This window comes from Microtus pennsylvanicus, chromosome 7 (genome assembly GCF_037038515.1).
Source record: "Microtus pennsylvanicus isolate mMicPen1 chromosome 7, mMicPen1.hap1, whole genome shotgun sequence".
Lineage (NCBI taxonomy): Eukaryota > Metazoa > Chordata > Mammalia > Rodentia > Cricetidae > Microtus > Microtus pennsylvanicus.
In genome coordinates, this window is record NC_134585.1 from 7,483,332 (window position 1) to 7,502,242 (window position 18,911).

General features: G+C 51.7%; 1 protein-coding gene across 1 annotated transcript in view; it reads left to right on the forward strand.

Annotated features, from left to right (window-relative positions):
* Window positions 1-849: 849 nt before the first annotated feature.
* Window positions 850-18,911, forward strand: part of Abcg1 (ATP binding cassette subfamily G member 1) — a 57,030-nt gene continuing 38,968 nt past the window's right edge. The window contains exons 1-2 of the mRNA XM_075979763.1: window positions 850-1,026; window positions 7,295-7,538. Of these exons, the coding sequence (XP_075835878.1) occupies window positions 985-1,026; window positions 7,295-7,538 (286 nt within the window). The 5' untranslated portion in view covers window positions 850-984. The remainder of the gene's footprint in view (window positions 1,027-7,294; window positions 7,539-18,911) is intronic.

Genomic DNA, 18,911 nt, shown 5'->3' on the forward strand with positions numbered 1-18,911 from the left:
TTGGTACCAGATAAGGACATCAGCCCCTGGGGCGTGGAAGCCTACTCTTCCCCCAAACTTACGACACTTTCCTTTCTGTGATTCTAGGGAATACCTTGGTCAAGATCAAGGGTTTGATAGCCTGATACCCATTTGCCTGCTCCCTTCTAATAGAGCAGGAAGTGTCCTGGCACACCCAAATGCTGGAGCAGGTGGCTCTACTGTGCTGGGGGTTACAGAATATTGCTTCAGCAATTGGGATGCCACCATGGGCATCGGGAAACTGCCCACTTAGAAATAATAGGAAGCTTCAGTAGATTCTGGGTACAAGAACGTGGCTATGTAAGACACAGGAAAGACCTCTGTGGCTTATTTGGAGATGGAGTGGTGCTGGTGGATGCCTAGGTGCTACCTGTATGAATACCCATGCAGCTTGGTAGGGGTCACCCGACCCTGGAGCTGTGGGGTGGGCCCTGCAACAGTTTTCTCCCTTTCTTTTGTTCCCTGGGGCATCCACCTGAAGACAGACGCATGGCAAAGGCAAAGGAAAAGAGCCACCTGCCTTCTTCCCCATTCTTTTGCTCCTCAAGCTACCCCAGGAGGTTTCCTAAACAAGGACCCCTGATTTGTATGGCACCCCCACTGGCTCGCCTAGAGTTGCGCTGGCCCAGCCCTTGTTGTGGGGTCTCTGTATTGGGGTTGCCAGGACCAGGTGGTAAGACCCAGCTAGAGGCCTAGCCGACAGCTCCCAGTCCAAGGCATCCTCCAGCCTCTCTGCAACAGGAGCAAAACAAGAGCACGCGCACCTGTCGGCGTCCCGCCCCTTCCGCGCCGGCCAATCGTGAACCGGGGCGGGGCCAGGGCGCAGTCGGAACCCGCGCCGAGCGCCGTCGTGGAGCTGGAGCAAGCGCAGCCTCGTTCCTGCAACCTCTTCCCCGCCGCCCGCAGCCTCCACCCCGCCGCCGCCACCACCACCACCGCTGCTACCGCCGCCGCCCCCGGGGCATGGCCTGTCTGATGGCCGCTTTTTCGGTCGGCACCGCCATGGTGAGTCGCACATCCTTTGCACTCGCGGCTGGGGTTTAGGGAAACAGGAAACACAAAACCCCGCACATTGGTCTTCACACCGACCGCCTAGGAGCGCGTCCTCTGGGCGCTGACCCGGGCGCCCTAGAGAGGTGCCCTGCTCCGCTCGCCTCCGCCCCGGCCACCTGGAGCATCAGGGTGCTTCTACACTGGCTTAGGGCGCCAGGAAGGTGGAGGAACCCGGAGTGGGGCACGGGGCAGCTAGCAGCCTCACAAGTGGACAGATGGCCTTGACTTGTCTGCCTCTGGGTGAGGGGCTCGGGACGTTGGGGCGCACAAGGAAGGGATGCCGACCTAGCCCGAGGGTAGGGAGAGTCGGATCTCCCTGGGGAGTTCTGAGGGGCAGGCAGGCGACGGTGACTTCTTGCGCCACCCTCCGGAGCACTGGGCATAGTGGGGAACAAAAAGAGGAGCTGTGCCCCACCAAACAGACCCTCTTCTCCTGCGCTCCCCAGGGACAGCTACTCTCAGAGGAGGCGGCAGAGTCCCAGGGGAAACAGAGGAGGGCGATCCCTGCAGGGGTGAGGACAGGGTGTGGGCATTTACTCCCCCATCCCCACCCCCACCCCAGGTACCAGTCCTAGGGCAAAAACCGGGTGCTACTGAATTAATTGCTAGACAAGCTCTGTTCCCAGAGGTGGGCAAGCGTCTCCTCTTTCACGGTCCCTCAGTGCACCCGGAAAAAAAGCGAACATAACAATAAAAACCACAGCCCACCACCGGTCTGGTCTCACACTTGGCGCTACCGGCTCCGCCTAACACGCGGACGTTGCGGATAACATCCTCTTAAGCTGATTTCAGACTGTGTGGAGTACAAACAGCTAGCCCTCCGTATTCCCACCCGGATCATCCCTTTCTGTGCTTCCCAGCTCTGTTACTAGCTTGCCTGCGCCTTCCCATACGCTGGAAACCCACATCGCACAGTCCCTCCCCTTTATTTCATTTTTAGCATCCTGTATTTGAAGTCAGCAAGGCTCAGTAGGATTTGACCGACAGTTACCTCTTGCCTTGAGCTCTAGAGGGGAAAAAAAAAGCACCAGGCTTTGTGCGCATGCTCTGCTCTGACAACTGCATCCGATGATTCCAAACAGGTTACTGTAGAATACTCCTCCAGCCCAGCCCGCCGACTCATTATGTAATGATTTTGTGTAAACCGACAGAGTGGAGCGAAAATGCTCTGGAGTAGTGGTTAGCAGGGGGTCTGGTGAGGCAGGGAGGAAGACCCCCCAAGCTGATTCCCAACCTTGAGGTATGTGCTCTGGTTCTGACACATGTCAGAATCAATGAGAACAGGAATCGCTTCTCCTCAAGATACTCGCTTTTATCTAGTGGCTGTCTTGGGTAACACTGAAAAATTGCCCCTTGCGCGTTTATCTATCAATGTGGGGATTCTGCTGGCAACAGAAAGTTAAGCTAATTGATGTTCGTTGCAAATAGAGGAAGTTTGGTGGCTTCCCTCTGCATGGGACATGCCGTCATTTAGAACTGGCTTGAACGTGTGGATAAATGAGCCAGAATGCCGAAGGATACAGGTTTTTATGCTGATTTATAACGTTATGGTTTGATACAGCCTGGACCTCTGCTGTGAGGTTACAGATATCATAATGGCTGGGCTTATTTTTTTTTAATTCCCCAAGAAATCTATTGATATATTTGAAAAGAATCTTCTTCCTGGAAACCTGGCACTTTGGTTTTAATTTTAAGATATCCATCTGCCTGTGGTTATACCTCTCTGGATCCATCGATCTTGCCTAATCTTGGACACCAGACAGGACCAGCCTGGTAGGACCTGGCTGGGAGTAAGAGGTGGCAATGACTAGGAATACCAGGTGCTACTGGCACAAGTCAAAGACCAGGCTATTTTTTTTTTATTGTTCTATCTCAGTTATAACAAGACTTCAAGATTTGCTTTTAGTCTCCTCTGCCCTGAGGTCCTGCCATGCTGGCTGAGAGAGCTACAAGTCTGGAGAGAGCCCTGGAGGGCGGCCAGAGCTCCAGGAGTACTAAGGTCCTGAGGTTGCAAGGGCCACAAAAGGTGGGCGTGTGTCTCCCAGAGATGTAAGACTGCAGCTTTGGGACACTGTGAGTGGTCACTCAAGTGTAACCTGCCCTTTAAGCTTAGCTTGGGTTGTGACATTTGGACACTTTTCCTGTGGGGAATTGCTTTGATTATGGGTTAGCGTAGTTGCTTCTGATGTGCCCAGGATGTCCTGAAGTGCCATCTAGGTGAGCGTCGTAGTTGGCAGCAAGGAAGCACAGAGAGAAGAGAACCACCCCTGCCCCAGTGTGCTGAGAGAAGTTTCTGTCTCTGGATGCTCCCAGTGAAGGGGTCTCCCAGTGGGTGAGGCTTGCTGGCTGTATGTGACCTCCTCCCCACTACTCTGGTGTCCCCAGATGCCACGCAGCCCTCACTCTCCATACCCTACCCCCGTGCCGAGGGAAGCATTCTCTTGTGCAGCCCCTAGCAACAGTCCGGACAGAGTCCCCTCTGCACAGAGTCCCCAGGAATGGACTTCCTGCCTTCACCATCTGTTCTGTCAGCAAAACACATTCCATGAGGAGAGGGCACAGTGTCCAGACGGGAAGGCAGGGGAACAGACCAGCCAATGGATAGTGCAGGAGGGAATAGGTGTTTGCTTTATTTTTAATGAGCTCAGGAGGCTGAGGCAGAGCTCGCAGTAACCTACATTGCTAGCTAGCCGCTCTCTTCGGAGGATGTGTTTCCAGAGAGCTGGTCTATTTTGGAGTGACAGGCCACTGCCTCATCACATCGGTTTTTATGATTTTATTAATTGGGTGAGGCCACTGGACACCAGTGGAGGAAGGGTGGGGCCAGTGTCCTTGCTGAAGGGGGATGGGGCAGGGAGAGGCTGCCTGAGTTCCTGTTTGCTGTGCTGGTTACTCTAAAGGACAGTTTGGCCAGCACCCATGCTGTGTAGAGTGAGCAATGCTCAAATGGCTGGGTGAGAGAAGACAAGGATCCGAACCCCTTCTGACTGAGAGGTTCTGAGCTAGATGGCTCACCTTGCTGCTTTCCTGCCCCCCCCCTTCAAACTGGAGTTGCCCCTACCCGCCCCATGCTGTGCAAATGCTAAGAGCACAGGCTACAGGCTGGAGTGGTCTGAACACACTGAATCTTAGCCACTGCTGTTTACAGCCACTTGCCTAGCAAGTACAGGCACGTGGTCTCGTTCTTGAGCACTTCACATCCTAAGTAGCTGACTCTGGCTTCTTCCTCCCTCGCTACCACTGCCGATTAAGTACCCCCATCCCTAGCTCTGCAGGTGATTGCTTTAGCCTTCTGAGCCTGGGACACCAGGTCAGAGAGAGACCCCACTGATCTTCATAATTTCTTTCTAGAGTTTGTCTCTCTCATTTCGTCTATGCCAAGTACCCTACTTCCTGCCTTCTCCCACACTGCACCCCACAACTCACATTCCAGATATAGGTCTACATCTCCGTGGTCCATGCTCCCTGTTCACAGAGGCCCCCTGAAGGGATCATGGTACACACAACCCAGCCCCCACAACCCGGCCCCCGTCTCATCTCACTGATCTCAGCCTGGACTATTTCTGCAGACACTGTTCTGGGCTCCCACGCCAGGGTCTGGTCTGCATCTAATGTGCCTCCATGGCCTTTACTTAATCTTGTTGTGATGGCTGCTTTCTTCCCTAGACTCAGTCTTGAATTTGAGCTTGTGAGGGCCTGAGTCCTTGTCTGTGTCTGGCTAGCTGGCTGGCTTTATCCGGTGTTCAGTCTGTCAAGGGAATGGACGTGTGCATTTAGAGTCCGGGGAGAAGGCCGGGATGTTGGCCTGATGCTTGTCTGATATCTGCCACAGCCCGTGGGTGGGGTGATGGCTGTGAGCCCCCCCTCCCCCTTGTTCCTGTGGCTTTCAACAGGAAAGGAAGCAACAATCCCTTCTTGGCTTCCTTGGGGTTGGACACCTATGATGGGGGTCTGTGGAGAGGGAGAAGGAGGGATTACCCACAGCAGCTGGAACCTAAGGGTAGAGTTCGGGGGCCATGATGGAGAAGGGCTATCCCCCTCTCTCAGGGTTGGAGCCAAGCTTGTGGTACTTCCTCTTCATGACAAGGTAGGGTGGGAGGGACCTGGTCTCGGCTGACTGCCTTGTTGGTGCTCCATAGGACACCCTAGCCCTGAAGCCAGCACCTGGTGCTTCCCAGGCTCCTCCATAGCCCTTGTGGTTATAAACCTGCCATGGCAGTGGATGGGTCTCGGGAAGGTCCCTGTGCCTGCTGGTAGGTTCTGAGTTGAATGGGTGCATTCTTGCAGGACCACAGAGCTATTACAGAGTGACCTGTCTCTACAAGAGCCCTGTCAGGGAAGGCACCTGATGATGAATATCCACAGAGGCTGTCTGGGAGGCTCTCCACTGGTCTCTGTGGGTCTCAGCACAGCCATGGTTCTGGGCACATATGAACTTGCTTTTATTGGTACTGAAAGGAGCATCCATGCTCCATACCTGCTGCCCCGAGCTAGATTTCAAGGATTCCCTCCAGCCTTGGTTTTCATTCACCCGGTAGGCGTGTCAGTGAGAATTAGGAGATGCTCATGAAGGTGAGTGCATGTTTGTGGTTCTCATATCTTTTTCTGAAGTGCAATCTCCTTTTGCCACCACCAACAGCTCCTGAATCCCCGGGTCTACCTCTCTCATACCCCATTTGTATTAAATATACAACCCCCAAAGCTTACCACTAGACTCTGAACCCCCAAATGCCATGATAGTAAACCCAGCTCTTCTATGACTCAATTGCACGTTTTTGGTGGGTGAAGGGGTTGAATTGCTGGGCTTGTAGAGATTTTTGTTGTTGGGTCATTTGCTTTTCCTTAAGGTAGGGTCTTGTGTAGCCAGGCTGGCTTCGAACTCACCACACGGCGGAGAATTAGTTTGAACTTCCAGCCTTCCTTCTTCCACTTCCCAAGTGCTAGAGTTAGAGGGTGCTCTGAAGAAACCTAGGGGTTTGTGCACGCTAGGCAAGCATATCCAGCCAACTGAGTCACCTCCCCATCCCTTTGTGAGACTTTCTGCAGATAATTCACTATAGCTCTATTTTTTTAAGAAATAGTAGTAAATAATAAGCAATCTTAGAGAAATAGCTAGTAAACTAATAGAAGAAGAATGGCATGTCTGTCCTCTCTAGAACAGAGGACAACAGCCGTGCCTCACCAGTCCTGGGGTAGTCGGTAGCTTTGGTGACCAGAAGAGGTGAGGGGTGGGAGTGGGGAGCTGTTGGTTATCAGCAGCTGGCTGAGCCTGCAGAAGGCTCGTTCTTTTGGACATTCCCCCCTAGCTTCAGGAGACAGCTAGAATCACTTTAGAACAACTTGTCCCCTCAGGACTCTGCTGCTGCGTTTGGAGGTTCCTGAAGCATATTGATCAGGCCAGGGCGGCCAAGCCATTAGAAAAGCAAACCCCTTGCTTTGCATAAATACTCCTGGGTCTTGGCGTACCCGCTATATGCATTTGGTGCCTTGCAAAAGGTTTTAAAAGCTAAAGTTTTGGGCTCTGCGTATAATAGAAAGTTGCAGCACTTGTCTGTAGCCCTACTTAGCTAGCTACACCGTGCCTTGGTAATATAGGAAGCACCTCACTGTGTTTTAAGTCGTCTGTGCCACAGTTTCTCTGCCTCCGGCCCTCCAATAGTATTAGGAAGATACAGTGGAGTGAAATTACAAGGGATCTAGAAAGTGTGACAGTAAAATGCAGCCAGCCCCCACACACCAGGACTTTAGTAATGCATCCCTAGCCACGTCAGGAGATGACACGGGAACATGTGACAACAGCTTGCTCTAAATATTTAAGCCGGTGTCAGTTGTACCTTCTTCAGAGCCTCGTGTGTCTTCACTGAGGTTTTTGAGTAGACCGGAAAGAGGTGACTTTCCATGGTAACTCGTTCCCTTCTTCCTAGAGGAAAGTGAGTTACTTTGGGAAGTTTTATGATCAGATTTTGTGATCCTGAAGGAAGACTGTAGGTGTGTTTAGCCTCTTATCTTCGGTGTCCTTTTTACTAGAAGCAAGAGTGATGGTTAGCTGGGACAATTCGTGCAGGTGGCCTCTCTCTCCTCTGGGGACAAAGGTACTCTCCAAGTTTAAAAAGTATCCCTATGGATAATCGATGACCCTGAGCCCAGCGGCAGGTCTCTTGATGCTCTTTCTCCCCAGAGAGCACATAACACATCTTACCACATCCGCATTGCTTCCTAGAATGCCAGCAGCTACTCTGCAGCGATGACGGAGCCCAAGTCCGTGTGCGTGTCGGTGGACGAGGTCGTGTCTAGCAACGTGGACGACGTTGAGACAGATCTGCTAAACGGTCATCTGAAGAAAGTGGACAACAACTTCACAGAGGCCCAGCGCTTCTCCTCCTTGCCTCGGAGGGCGGCTGTCAATATCGAATTCAAGGACCTTTCCTATTCCGTTCCCGAGGGACCCTGGTGGAGGAAGAAAGGTAGGGAAGGAAGTCTTTGGCTTGGTGGTGGTGCTTGGGGAGAGCCTGTGAAGGAAGCCACAGCGTGTTTGGGGAGAGTCTCGGGCTGCAGTTGGAAGGCTGAGATATGTTCTTGATGCAGCCCTGCCTTGGCCAGTTTCCTTTCACTGATGCACGGCCCACTTCTCTCTTGTGAAATCTAACACAAGTTAGATTAGACAGTCTCAAAGTCACAGTGGCTCTAAACTTTGATGATGTTGGTACAGATTGAGTGTCCCTTGTTGGAATGCTGCTGGTTGCATATATATTTTGGATTTAGACAATATGTACATATCCATAATGAGATACCTTGGGGACAGGAGTCAAATGTGACCATGACAGTCATCTGTTTCTTGGACAATTTAGGGATATATACACCCGAAGGTAATTTTACGCATTTTTCTCATGCGATCTATATTTTGGTTGTGAGTTGTCACACTCAGTCATATGAAAATTTCCACTGGTAGTGCTCAGAGGAGTGAGTTCCAGTACCTTGGATTTCCAGTATTGGGGCCTGGATAAAGAACTGCACAGGGCTCACCCAGCAGCAGCTTTACTTGTTGCTAGTGTGGGTTTGTGCTCTGAGGGGCCTCCCTAAAGGCTTATGCCCGTCTTTCAGGGTGGAATTGCTCTCCAGCCATTCAGAGAAAGTGTAAGTTGCCTCCCAACACTCAGTTGTTCAAGAGCATTCCATGGTCTGGCATGGCCTTCCTGGGAGGATTCTTCAGTGTGTGGTGCTGGTGAACTGTGTCCATTAATGGGAAATTGGAGCCTCGGAGGCCTCTGGAGCACCATATGGTGAGGGACCCTGTCAATGCTGAAGGAGCTTGGGTGCACACCCCTTTTTTGGCTGGTTCTTGGCTCCTAGTCTAGCCGTCTGTTTGTAGGGGGTAGCCTTGGAACAGACCAGGCATTCCCTGCCAGCCACTGAATCACCTTGTACAAATCAGAAGTCAGAAAGGAACTTCAGACATCCAGAGAACATCAGGTGCCACTGGAAGACCAGTTTGGGGAGGGAGGGGTTGAAGGGAGGAGCTCTTAAATATTGGCACAACTTTGCTTTTTAAGAGGGCTAAATTGGAGCCTTTTCATGGTTTTCATCTTCTCCTCTTTCTTTTCTTCCCTTGGTTTTGTTTTTCTGCCTCTTGAAGCTAAGCCTGTGAGATCATTTGCAGGGGCAATCTGGTCTCGCTGGTAAACAAAATTTTGGAAACTTGAGAAGTCAATGCCCAGGACCTCTGAGCTCCTTGGTTATGAACGATTATGTCTGGGTTTGCACAACCAGGGAACAGGCCCTGTCCCCTCTCGAGGGCTGATTGTAGGGCATGTTACCTGACACCCACATTCCCAGATGTCGGCCTGTTTTGTTAATAAGGAAACTGCACCGGGCTCGGCCACAAGCCCATTCTGTGGAGCCTACTGGAATGGCAAGGGAGGGATATACAGATTTTACAGAAAAATGTACCAAGTGGGCCTCGTTGGTTAATGCAGGTAAATCGTGGCAGACCTGTGAGACACACAGCAAGCTCTGTGCATGGCCTTGGAGATGCTGTGGTGGGGGTTGGAAACCCATGCTGTAGGTGAAGGCCGTTTGCCATGGGGCGGTTCGGATGTGTGAAGCCTTGGGCGTGCGTCACTTTTCAAAGTACCTGGCAGAAAGAACTTAAGGAAGAAGGGGTCTGTGTGGGCGCACAGGTCCAGGGGATAGCCCACCATAGCAGAAGTCATGCCGGCAGGAGAATGAGGCAGCTGGTCAGTTGTGCCCACAGTCAGGAAGCAGAGAGAGATGAGGGCTTGTGCTCGCTCTCTTTCTCCTTTTCATGAAGTCCAGGACCCCAGCCCGTGGAACAGTGCCTCCCACATTTAGAGTGGGTCTCCACACTTCCATTAACACAGTCTAGGTAATCCGTCACAGAAGTGCCCCGACACTTGTTGCTATGGTAGTTCTAAATCCTAGCAAGCCAGCATTTGATGAACCATCGCAGCATCTTGAGTTGAAACCCAGCACAGAAATCTTGACCCAGGAGGGGCAGCTCCCCCCGTGCTGTTTCCACCTCACGTGCTCTGATGGTGAACAGGTCACGTTCACCTTCAGAGTCAGCCAGCAAGAGTGCATCCTCAGTGCCTTCATGGACATTCAGCCAGGTGGCCACTTGCCCTGTAGTAACCTCTGTGGGTTCAGGCATGGGAGGAGTCGAACGCGAGCCCTGTGGGACTTGCCCATGAGTCAGAGGGGATGACAGACACGCTCCGTCTGGTGTGTCCCTGTTGTCGGTTGCTCAACCAGCGAGGTGTGGCTTGCTGACCTCTTCCATAGCTCCCCTTTTCCTCCCCTGCAGTGGCATCACTGAGGGGCCCTCCCCACCGTGTGCCTTGTCCTTCCCTCGTTGCTAGACCTACAACTCAGAATCTAGATGCCTTGGCATGTCAGCATGAAGCTGAAATGGAAAAGAAGAGCCCATCTTCTTCTCATTGAATACGGGGGCAGCTAAGGCAGAGAGTGGTTAAGGGGCTTGGCCGGACTCCTGATCTAGAGAGAAATGGTCCGGAGACCACGGTGGTGATTGCGAACTCTGTGAAGCCCAACATGGTGGCCAGGCCTTGCCTTGTTCTGAGCCATCTGGGTCTTCTTCCTGCAGCCAGCAGGGAAATGGGGCTCTTCCTGGAGGCTGGGGGTCCCTGGGAAATAGTCTGGTAGAGCTGCAGGCAGGAAAGCCGGTCATTTGTTCTATCAGCTGTGAATGACGTGAGCTGCAGGCCCCTGTAACCTCTCTTAGTACTCTCCAATGTGCTCTCCAGAGCTGTATCCTGGTGATTCTGGATCGAGGGGTTTAATAGCCTCAGAACCGCCACTGTAGCAGGCAGTCAATAAAGTGTGCATTTTACCCAGGACGAGGCATCAGGCTGGCTGACATGCTCCACATACCTCTGGATTCCTTACCCGTTTGCCACACGACCCCCCCCCCACACCTTTGCTCCTGAATGCCCACGGATTCTGCTCCCCCCATGTGGGCCCTTTGCTGCTTTGCCCCTCCAATAGCTAGCGACCCTCACAGGTTCCAGCAGTAACTGGAGCTGTGAGGTCATTTCCTGGCCGCTCTTTCCATTTCCCCTTCTCCATCATAGTGATTTTGGATCTGCCATCCACTCTGTGTGGCTCCAAGGTGACCTTCAGAGTAGAAGGCACTTCTCCTTGCTGCCACCTGATTAGCTTTGCTGTCTGTATATCAAGTGGATTGGTTGCTGGCTTCTGGGATTCACCGTGATGTGCCGGGCTGACTGTGACTCTGGGGCTGACTGCCACAGCGCTGCTGGAGGGACGACTCCTGAGTTGTGTGAATGAGGAACCCTGAGAGCATCTGCCCATCAGATGGATAGATCGGTGTAGGTGACAGGAGCCCAGGAGCAGAGGCTGTTTGTCCAAAGGCAGAGTCAGAGAGGGGACCCAGCTGCTCTCTTCCCTTATTCGGAGAGATGCTGGACCCCTCTGTAGACCCCCACGGGAACCACTTTCTTCCACGATTTCTCCCAGAATGTGGGGCCTTCTGAAGACAATAACACTATAAGCACATTGTCATCTCAAAGAAAGCAGGCAGAGTGAGAAGAAGGTCAAATTCATGCTGCTGGGAGGAAGGGGATTTGGAAAGGGACAGACGGTATCCGGGGCTTTTGCGGAGGGCACTCTGGCTCACATCTGGGAAGCTTGACAAACGACTAAGCCCTGACAGTGCTTAGGCAAACATGTATTTTCAATTGTACTTAGGTTTTCATCTTGTGATTAATGATGTCTTTGGAGGAAAAACTAGATCATGTAATAGATTCCTGGTAGGGAACATAATTGTGAAAGGAGCCAGTCTCGGGGGGACGCCCCACACCCCAAGGAGCACCTCACCGGCTTCTGATCTGCTAATTACTCTCCCTCAAGGAACCCACTCACGTAGTGTGAGCTGATGGGACAAATGACTCGGAACAATCTCGCCTTTGGTACCGTCACCCTAGCTGTTGTGATTGGGGACTGATGGGAGAGGTCTAGCCCTTGGGCCAGAACGACACCGGAAGACAGCCTGGGCCCAGGATCCCCCTGGCAAAACTGAGCGGATGAGAGGGATGGAGGCTCATGCCACCCACACGGTGGTCTCTATTTCTTTAGGATGGATTGGCTAATGTGGAGTGCTCTGTAGACTGTCCCCTCTGCCACCTTAGCACATCTGGGCGGTTTCCTGTGTAGCTGGCTGCATGAGGTAACTTCTTAAGCTTGCTTGGCCCATGAGGCCATTTCAGGAGGGGTTCTGACCCCTCTACCCATCTCAAGGTCATGGCAGTAGGAAGGACCAACTTAAAACCATGCCTGTGGAATTTCAAACTAAGATTGGCTGCCTGTAAGGAACCTCATGCGCATCACGCCTGACGGGGGATTCACCCTGAACAACTCCAGGACGGATGGAGTTGTGAGTGACTGCCGTGGTTCCTATCTCATGGTCCTGGTGGATGTGTCATTGATAAGGCTATCTGGAGGGTTTTGCAATTCCATCCTCTGGTGAGATGCTCCTGTCCCGTGGCCATGCCAGTGAAGGAGCTAATGGCAGGGAGCATGCTCTCCCCAGCAAGTGACTTGGCTCTTAGGAATTAAATACACCTACAAAGTTCACCTGGTGGCGTTTAGGTTGGGAACAAACACAATCACACCTGGGCCTTCAGTACATTTTCTTTACTGTCCTTCAGCCAGGCCGGGCTATGTCGCCATACTCCATAGACAGAGTAGAGCACGCACCACAGTCTATGCTGTGACTGAGTCCCCCAGTGTTAGCCCTGCCCCCCCAAAACAGGAAGGAGTGAAGCAGTCTGGGCAGCTCCAAGCCGATCATCTGTCTTGGTTTGCTTCTGGGTTATGAAAGGCCTTTAAACACCCTTCTCAGATTAAGGTTTGCTTTCTCCTCATTTCCATCACGCTTCCCAAGGCTTGTCATTACAGGCTGGCTAAAATGAGTGGAATGTGCCATTAATAAACCCCTTTCAGGAATTCCATTAGGGAGCTTGGATTTCTACCAAGTCACGAATGGGCATAGGAAGGGAACCCTGCCCAGCAAGGGAAGGTTCCAAAGAGCCCCAAGACAGCGATGGGTTGCTCAGGTTTCAAGGGGGATTCACGGTCCCCTAGCATGGAAGAACTCTTTTGGGTCTCAAGGCCTGTCTTATGCTAGGCTTTCTTTTGACTTCCAAAGGAAACTGCTTTATGACACTGTCTGCTTTATTTAGGATCATAGCTAACCCTGTCCGGCAGTGGATAGCCCCAACCTGCTTGTAGAGACTCTGTTGTGAGAGTTTACCAATGGCCATCTGTTGCCTTGGTGAACCCAGAAGCCAGTTCTTAGCTCTTCAGTATTTGTTGACTCCTGGGGACAGATGGGCAGGCCATCTGTTCAGGGTTCTGAGAGCAGCACCCTTGGTTATAAGGAGTTAACACAATGGGCAACTCTCAGGACAGACTCAAGGGCAGTGGTTGCTGGGCGCCGTCGACTTGCTAGCTTTTCGTCTCAGCATCCAGGCTCTTGTGCCTCCTGTCTTCTGCCTGGCACACCTTTTCCCTTCTGTCCCCCGACATGAGAAGCTAGCTCTCTCCAGCCGAGAACTGGGGTGAGAGGTGTGTGTATCCAAAGCATTGTGTGGCCAGGGCTGACACCTCTGGGCATGGGTCAGGCACCCTGATGACATTGGTCCTGAGTTCTTAGTTCCCTGAGCACTCTGTTTGGGCAATTTCTTTATTTGGGCATGTGACCTCATTGTCACTTTCCCAAGAATGTCCCCGTTCTGGAGCCATCTGGCCTCTGCAGGGTGGCTTTGCAGGCCTGTGCGCAGTTGCTCCGCGGACGCTGGTGTCGCTACTTAATTTTCCAAGGACATTCTTGCCGTGCTCGCCCTGCGCCCTGCTTGCACTTAGCACCTCAGTGTGGGCTTGTATCCAGAAATGTCCACCTTCTGAGACGGAAAGTCCTTTTAAACTGAAGCCGGGTCTCCTGGTTCAAGAAATAACCACAGCTGACAGCTTGCTGAACATAAAACCGTTTCTTTTGTTTGTAAACTGGCAGGGAAACAATGTTTAGTAACCGTACACCTGCTCTCTTTGAGTTCAGTTCTTACACCAACAGATTCGCTTATTTAAGGAAAAGAGGTAACCACGTGGGTCAGATTAAATACGGTCCAGGCTACGCCACACGAGCGAGGTGATGGTCACAAGGCACGTCCCTCAGGAGACAGTGCTGAGAAAAACCCCTACTGTGTGCGAAAGAAAATGCATCTTCAAATTACATGTATCCGATGCTGGTGCTTTGCCCCTGTGAGGAAAATGTGTCAAAGGCCTTTCCAGAGACAAGAACGGCCGATGTGCCCCGCTGGTTCCGTCCCACATGATCCAGAGCCAATGGTTTCACTTCCCTCTGCGCCAGCTGTGTTGTTAGCTACCTCTGTGCAGTGGGGCAAATGGCATTCAGTGTCAACAGTAAGATATGCTAGAAAGACTATCGAGGCTATGATTATATCCAGTCAAGACCTATATTTAGAATCTAGATCGTGGAGCCAGCAGGCATCTTGGGCCTGCCCTAGTCTGAACTCCCATGTACAGGGGCAAGCCGTCTGCACCATCCCTGCCCACAAGTCAGCCTGTTTGTTCACTTCAATCACCAGGAACTGAGACTCCTGGACAGCAATGGACGTGCTTGCCCAAGGCTCCTTCTCAGAACATGCTTGTGCACTAACGTCAGCCTGAGCTCGTGTGTTGGCCCAGGTCCTGCTTCTAGAACTCTGCGGAACAACTCATCTTGGTCTTGAAATGGGTTTACAAACTGGACAGTGTAAGAAACGGACCGGGGACAAGACAGTCACCAAGTGCACCAGGGTGGGCAACCTTGACAGAAGACATGAGGAACATGTGGCCGGTGGAGAAACAAGGTCCCAGTTTTGCTTCGCGATTACACAGCGTGGTGACACTTGTGGGTAACAGGGCAGAGAGGAGCTCTCCTCCCAGAAGGTTCTTGCTCTCTGTAACCGGTAAGGGTGGTGCTCAGTGGAGACGCAGCATGAGTCACCTGCTCTCTGTCTGTCACTAGGGCTCTGCCCCGAAGTGCCTGGGCCGGGCATCCAAGCACGAATTGTGGGGTGTCTCAGTCTTGCGCTTCTTCTCCCACTTTTGAGGGAGTCGTGCTTAGGTTGCAATTAAAAATAGCTGTTGTTTATTTACTGTGTGCTTTCCCACATTGTCTCATTACCTCAGAGCTTAGCTCTCCGCCTCAAAGTGTTCCGGGAGGCCCAGACCCACATAGGATGACCTGTGTCGTGTCCTTGTTCAGGAGATAAACACTGTCAGGTGTCCCCACGAAGGCCTCTTTGCCTGTGTCAGTGGAGGTCCTGGAGGGGTGGGGGAGTCTTTTAGGTTTGGACAGGTGGCAGCTTTGGCATCTGCCCAGAGTCCAGAACACTGACCGTCAGTGCCTGCTGGGCCCATTGGATCTCTGTTTGATCTCCAAGATGAGAGAGGAAGAGAGAGAGAGAGAGCAAGAAAGAGTGCAGTGCGAGAGAGAATAAATATGAATATGAATGAGCGACTAGTTCATTCCAGCCAACTGTTATCTCCATGGCCCAGTATTGGAGGCACCAGCCAAGTGACAGCCCTATCACGGGTTTTATTGCTTAGAACACCCCTCCCTTCCTTCTGTGGTCCTGTGTGCTTCCTACAGGTGGCCAGAACACACTGGCTCCATTGCCCACATGTAACCCTGGCTGCAGGCTCAGTGGAGGTTGCCTGCAGAATCTTTGAGTTCTTAGGAAACTGAATTCTCAATGACTGGAAAGAGACACAGCAAGGCGCTGCTTCCTCCAGTGGGCAGGTGCAGGCGGGGCAGGTGTGAGCTGCTGCGCAGGCGCAGTGCGAGCCTGCCCGCCACCGACGCCAGCGTTGGGGTTACTATCGGTCAATGCTCGCTAGTAACCTCTAGCTGGAAGCAGCGAGGAGCTGCGGGATTGGCTGTCGGCCGCAGCACTGTTGCTAAGAGGATGATGTTGCGGCTCTAGGGGGCTCAAGTGGTCCTGATGCTAGACCTTTCTGCAGAGTGCAAAGCCTCTGGTCGCACGCTCCACTCCAGGTCCAAAAGGCACCCAGAACTGAGAACTCTCCCAACAGGAAGGCGCTGAAGCAGATGAAGCAGGACATATTACTGGATGAATATTTTGACACACATAGGGTTGTTTCCTGTTTAAGCTTAATTGGGGGATGTGGCTGGGTGGGAAAAACACAGCAGATACCAGAACAGAATGCTTGGGGCTTTTTTTTTTTTTTTTTGCATGCTGGCTATGCCCTTCAAGTTTAATCAGACTTCCAGGTATAAGTGGAGGCTGAGGGTGGGGAGGGGGCTTCTAAACTACTGTTTAAAGTCAAAGAGAGCTCACAGCTCCAGGTCACACCTTTTTCCGAGAGACACTACTGGCCTGTGACTCCTTGGAAATGGTCTTATTTGCTTCAAGTTCAGAGCAGGGGAAGGCATAAGAGGCACACCTCTTCTCTATGACCAGGTCTGGAAAAGAACCAGGGTGGGTTCCCAAGCCTTGGAATTTCCCTTTGAGACTGGTTTGTGGCTCTGCTAAACCAGCTGGAATCCGGAGGGCTTCCCTGGCCCAGCTGAGTCACTTCCATCCTGGGCATGGCAGGGAACAAATAGCTGAACTCCAGGGCTGCACTTTGTAGTGTCTGAAGCTGTGTCTGTGAACCCACAGATGTGAGGAAAGCACGGGTCCTCTCATTCGGATAACTGGAGGCCCAGGACATGGGTGGAACAGGAGGGGCCATGTCACGCCCTCCCTGGGGACCAGGGTGTTCTTGAGACACCAGCCTGCTGGCTCCTTTGGGCTTAATTTAGGCACCTTGTGAAGTACCAAGCGCTATCATACCTATAGCCGGCTTAACCTTTGGGGTTCGTGCCCAAATGCTAGGGGACCCCTTGGGACTGGTGACTTCTCTGGGTTTTGTTTTCCCGGCTTGCTTCTCTACCTCGTTTTGTGGTTGTAGAGTTAACCTTTTGCAAACGAGACAATGGCTCCTAAGTGTCAATTCTCTAAACTGACGGAAGCTGGAGCTTGATGGTGGGAAGTAACAGTGGTACAGTGAACCCCCTTCTGTTTCCGGAGTGGGGCTTGTCAGGGAGGTGGGCGGAAACCTCTGTCAAAAGGGGGAAGTGTGCATTTGTGATAACTACAGTGTTGCTGAAGACACTGACACACATGGTACTAACATGAACGCATGCCCAGAACCCTGTGTAGAGGTATCCTTAGCTCCATCTAATGAGGGACAGTGATGCGGGGCCTTGGAGCCTTGTGCCACATAGGTCTCTGAGCTCTCTGTTACCTGAGTAGTCTGGGGGAGCTTCCCAGAGACCCTGTGCCCTTCCCTGCGGCCAATGGACTTTAACACTGGTCCCCAAGATATTGGAATTTCCCCCAAGAATCTCAGGCTAGGAGAAAGGAAAAGCCAAAAAAGCCCTTGTTCCCCAGGCCTGAACTGAACGCACTACTGATGTATCAGACCACCGTGCAGGAGAGCCCAGAGCCCAGACAATGATGGGTTCATGGTGGTGGCAAGATGCTTGACCAGGGCTGCTTAGTTATAGTCACGCCTCCTGCCCTCTCCTCACCCCTAAGCCTCTTGTCCATGACCTAAAGGTGGACTTGGGGGTCCCTGGGCCTCTTTATTCTTCCCAGTGAGACTATATCGAGTAAATCTCCTTTCTCTACTTTTCACTATTATTTTGTCTCTTTAATCAGCATATTGGGGGTAGGTGGCTGAGCATGGCTTGTTAGGACCATGGGGATAGGCCTTTGTCCCTAACAACTGCAGTCACGTTCCTCTCGGAGGTTCAGAGCCTCCTTTCTAAGACTTACGCTGGGTCTTCCCTGTGGCCATTATCAGAACCAAATTAGCCTTACTTTCAGAGTCATTGATAAACATGTCTTACTTGGGAGTTGGCACTGCCTTACATAGGACAGCTCATTGCCATGTCACACCTGAGTGGCCCACTGAGAAGTTTCAGGTCTTAGAACAATGAGTTTTGCATCTTGGAGAGTGTTTATATTTAAGCATCGGCCTTCGTGAGTGGCCAGGTGGAAATTTCCGCCATCGAAACGGAGCTGGGTAAGCAACATTACACTTCAGAGCCTGCCTCCTGAGAGAGGTTAATGTAGGTCATCTAGGGAGGATGTGAGACTCTCAGGCCCTGTGTATTTTTGTCTTGTGGCTGGATCTTCATGAGTGAACAGGAGAGAGCTGTACCCACTCTCTAACTGGCAGCCGCAGTGAGGACGGCAAAAGTGTTGGCAGAGAAGCAGCCTCAACACCTGAGGCCAGGGTTTACGGATGTTTATAGTAAGTTCCGTAATCTTACAAATTTATAGAAAATGCATTTCCCTTTTTACTCAAGAAAAAAGGCTAAAATAAATTAAACAACTTTTGCATTTGGTTTGAACTTTACTTCTTTGTCTCTCTTCTTAATAAAATGGCTCCAAGTCTTAACACCAGTTAACACCATCCCAGTCAAGGATAAGGCCAAGTAAGGAGTCCAGTGGTTGGGAATGGAGTTATAAAACTCACTCCTCAACTCACCAGCAGGACACTGGGTGAGTTTACCTACTCTATAAAGCAGGCAGTCATAACAGCAATAAGCCTTATCTCAGTGGGTCAAACAGCTTGACACCCACAAAGCCTAATGTTCCACAGGCAGAGCTGAATAAACAGGGTTGTGTGTGACATCAGAAACCAATCATAATAGAATCATTGCAGTGGATTAAAAGCCCTTAGTCATTCTAAACGAAAGTTTGCTGTGATCCCAGGCTTTAGAAGTCAAGGAGCCAGTGCGTGGTTGCTGTCAGATCCTGGCTCAGCCTTTTGTGGGCCGTGTGTCCTCAAAGTCACCGCGTTTGTCACAAGAGATGTGTTCAAGACCCAACCAAGGTTACAGGTCTGTGTATGGTAGAGCCCAAAATGATCGGGGTGGCTACCTGCCAAGCCCCAGATCAGTCTCCATTCTGACCTTACCTCAATATGTCTATGTGTAACATGGACTTCTAGAGTAATCTCCATTGTTCAAACAGACGCCCTCCAGCCTGCCTACCATGCAGCTCCCACAGGCAGATGTTCAGGGCACTCAAGTGAGAAGCCTTGGTTCAATGGTATCTTCAGAGTCAAGGAGCTGGCCATGAAAGTTCTGGTGATGTCCAGGCTTCTAGCACCCCATTCCTCAAATTGGACCCAGAAAAGCAGTGCATGAGGATGACATCCCATCACTTCTGCTCCAGGTGGTACCCTCTTATGATGCT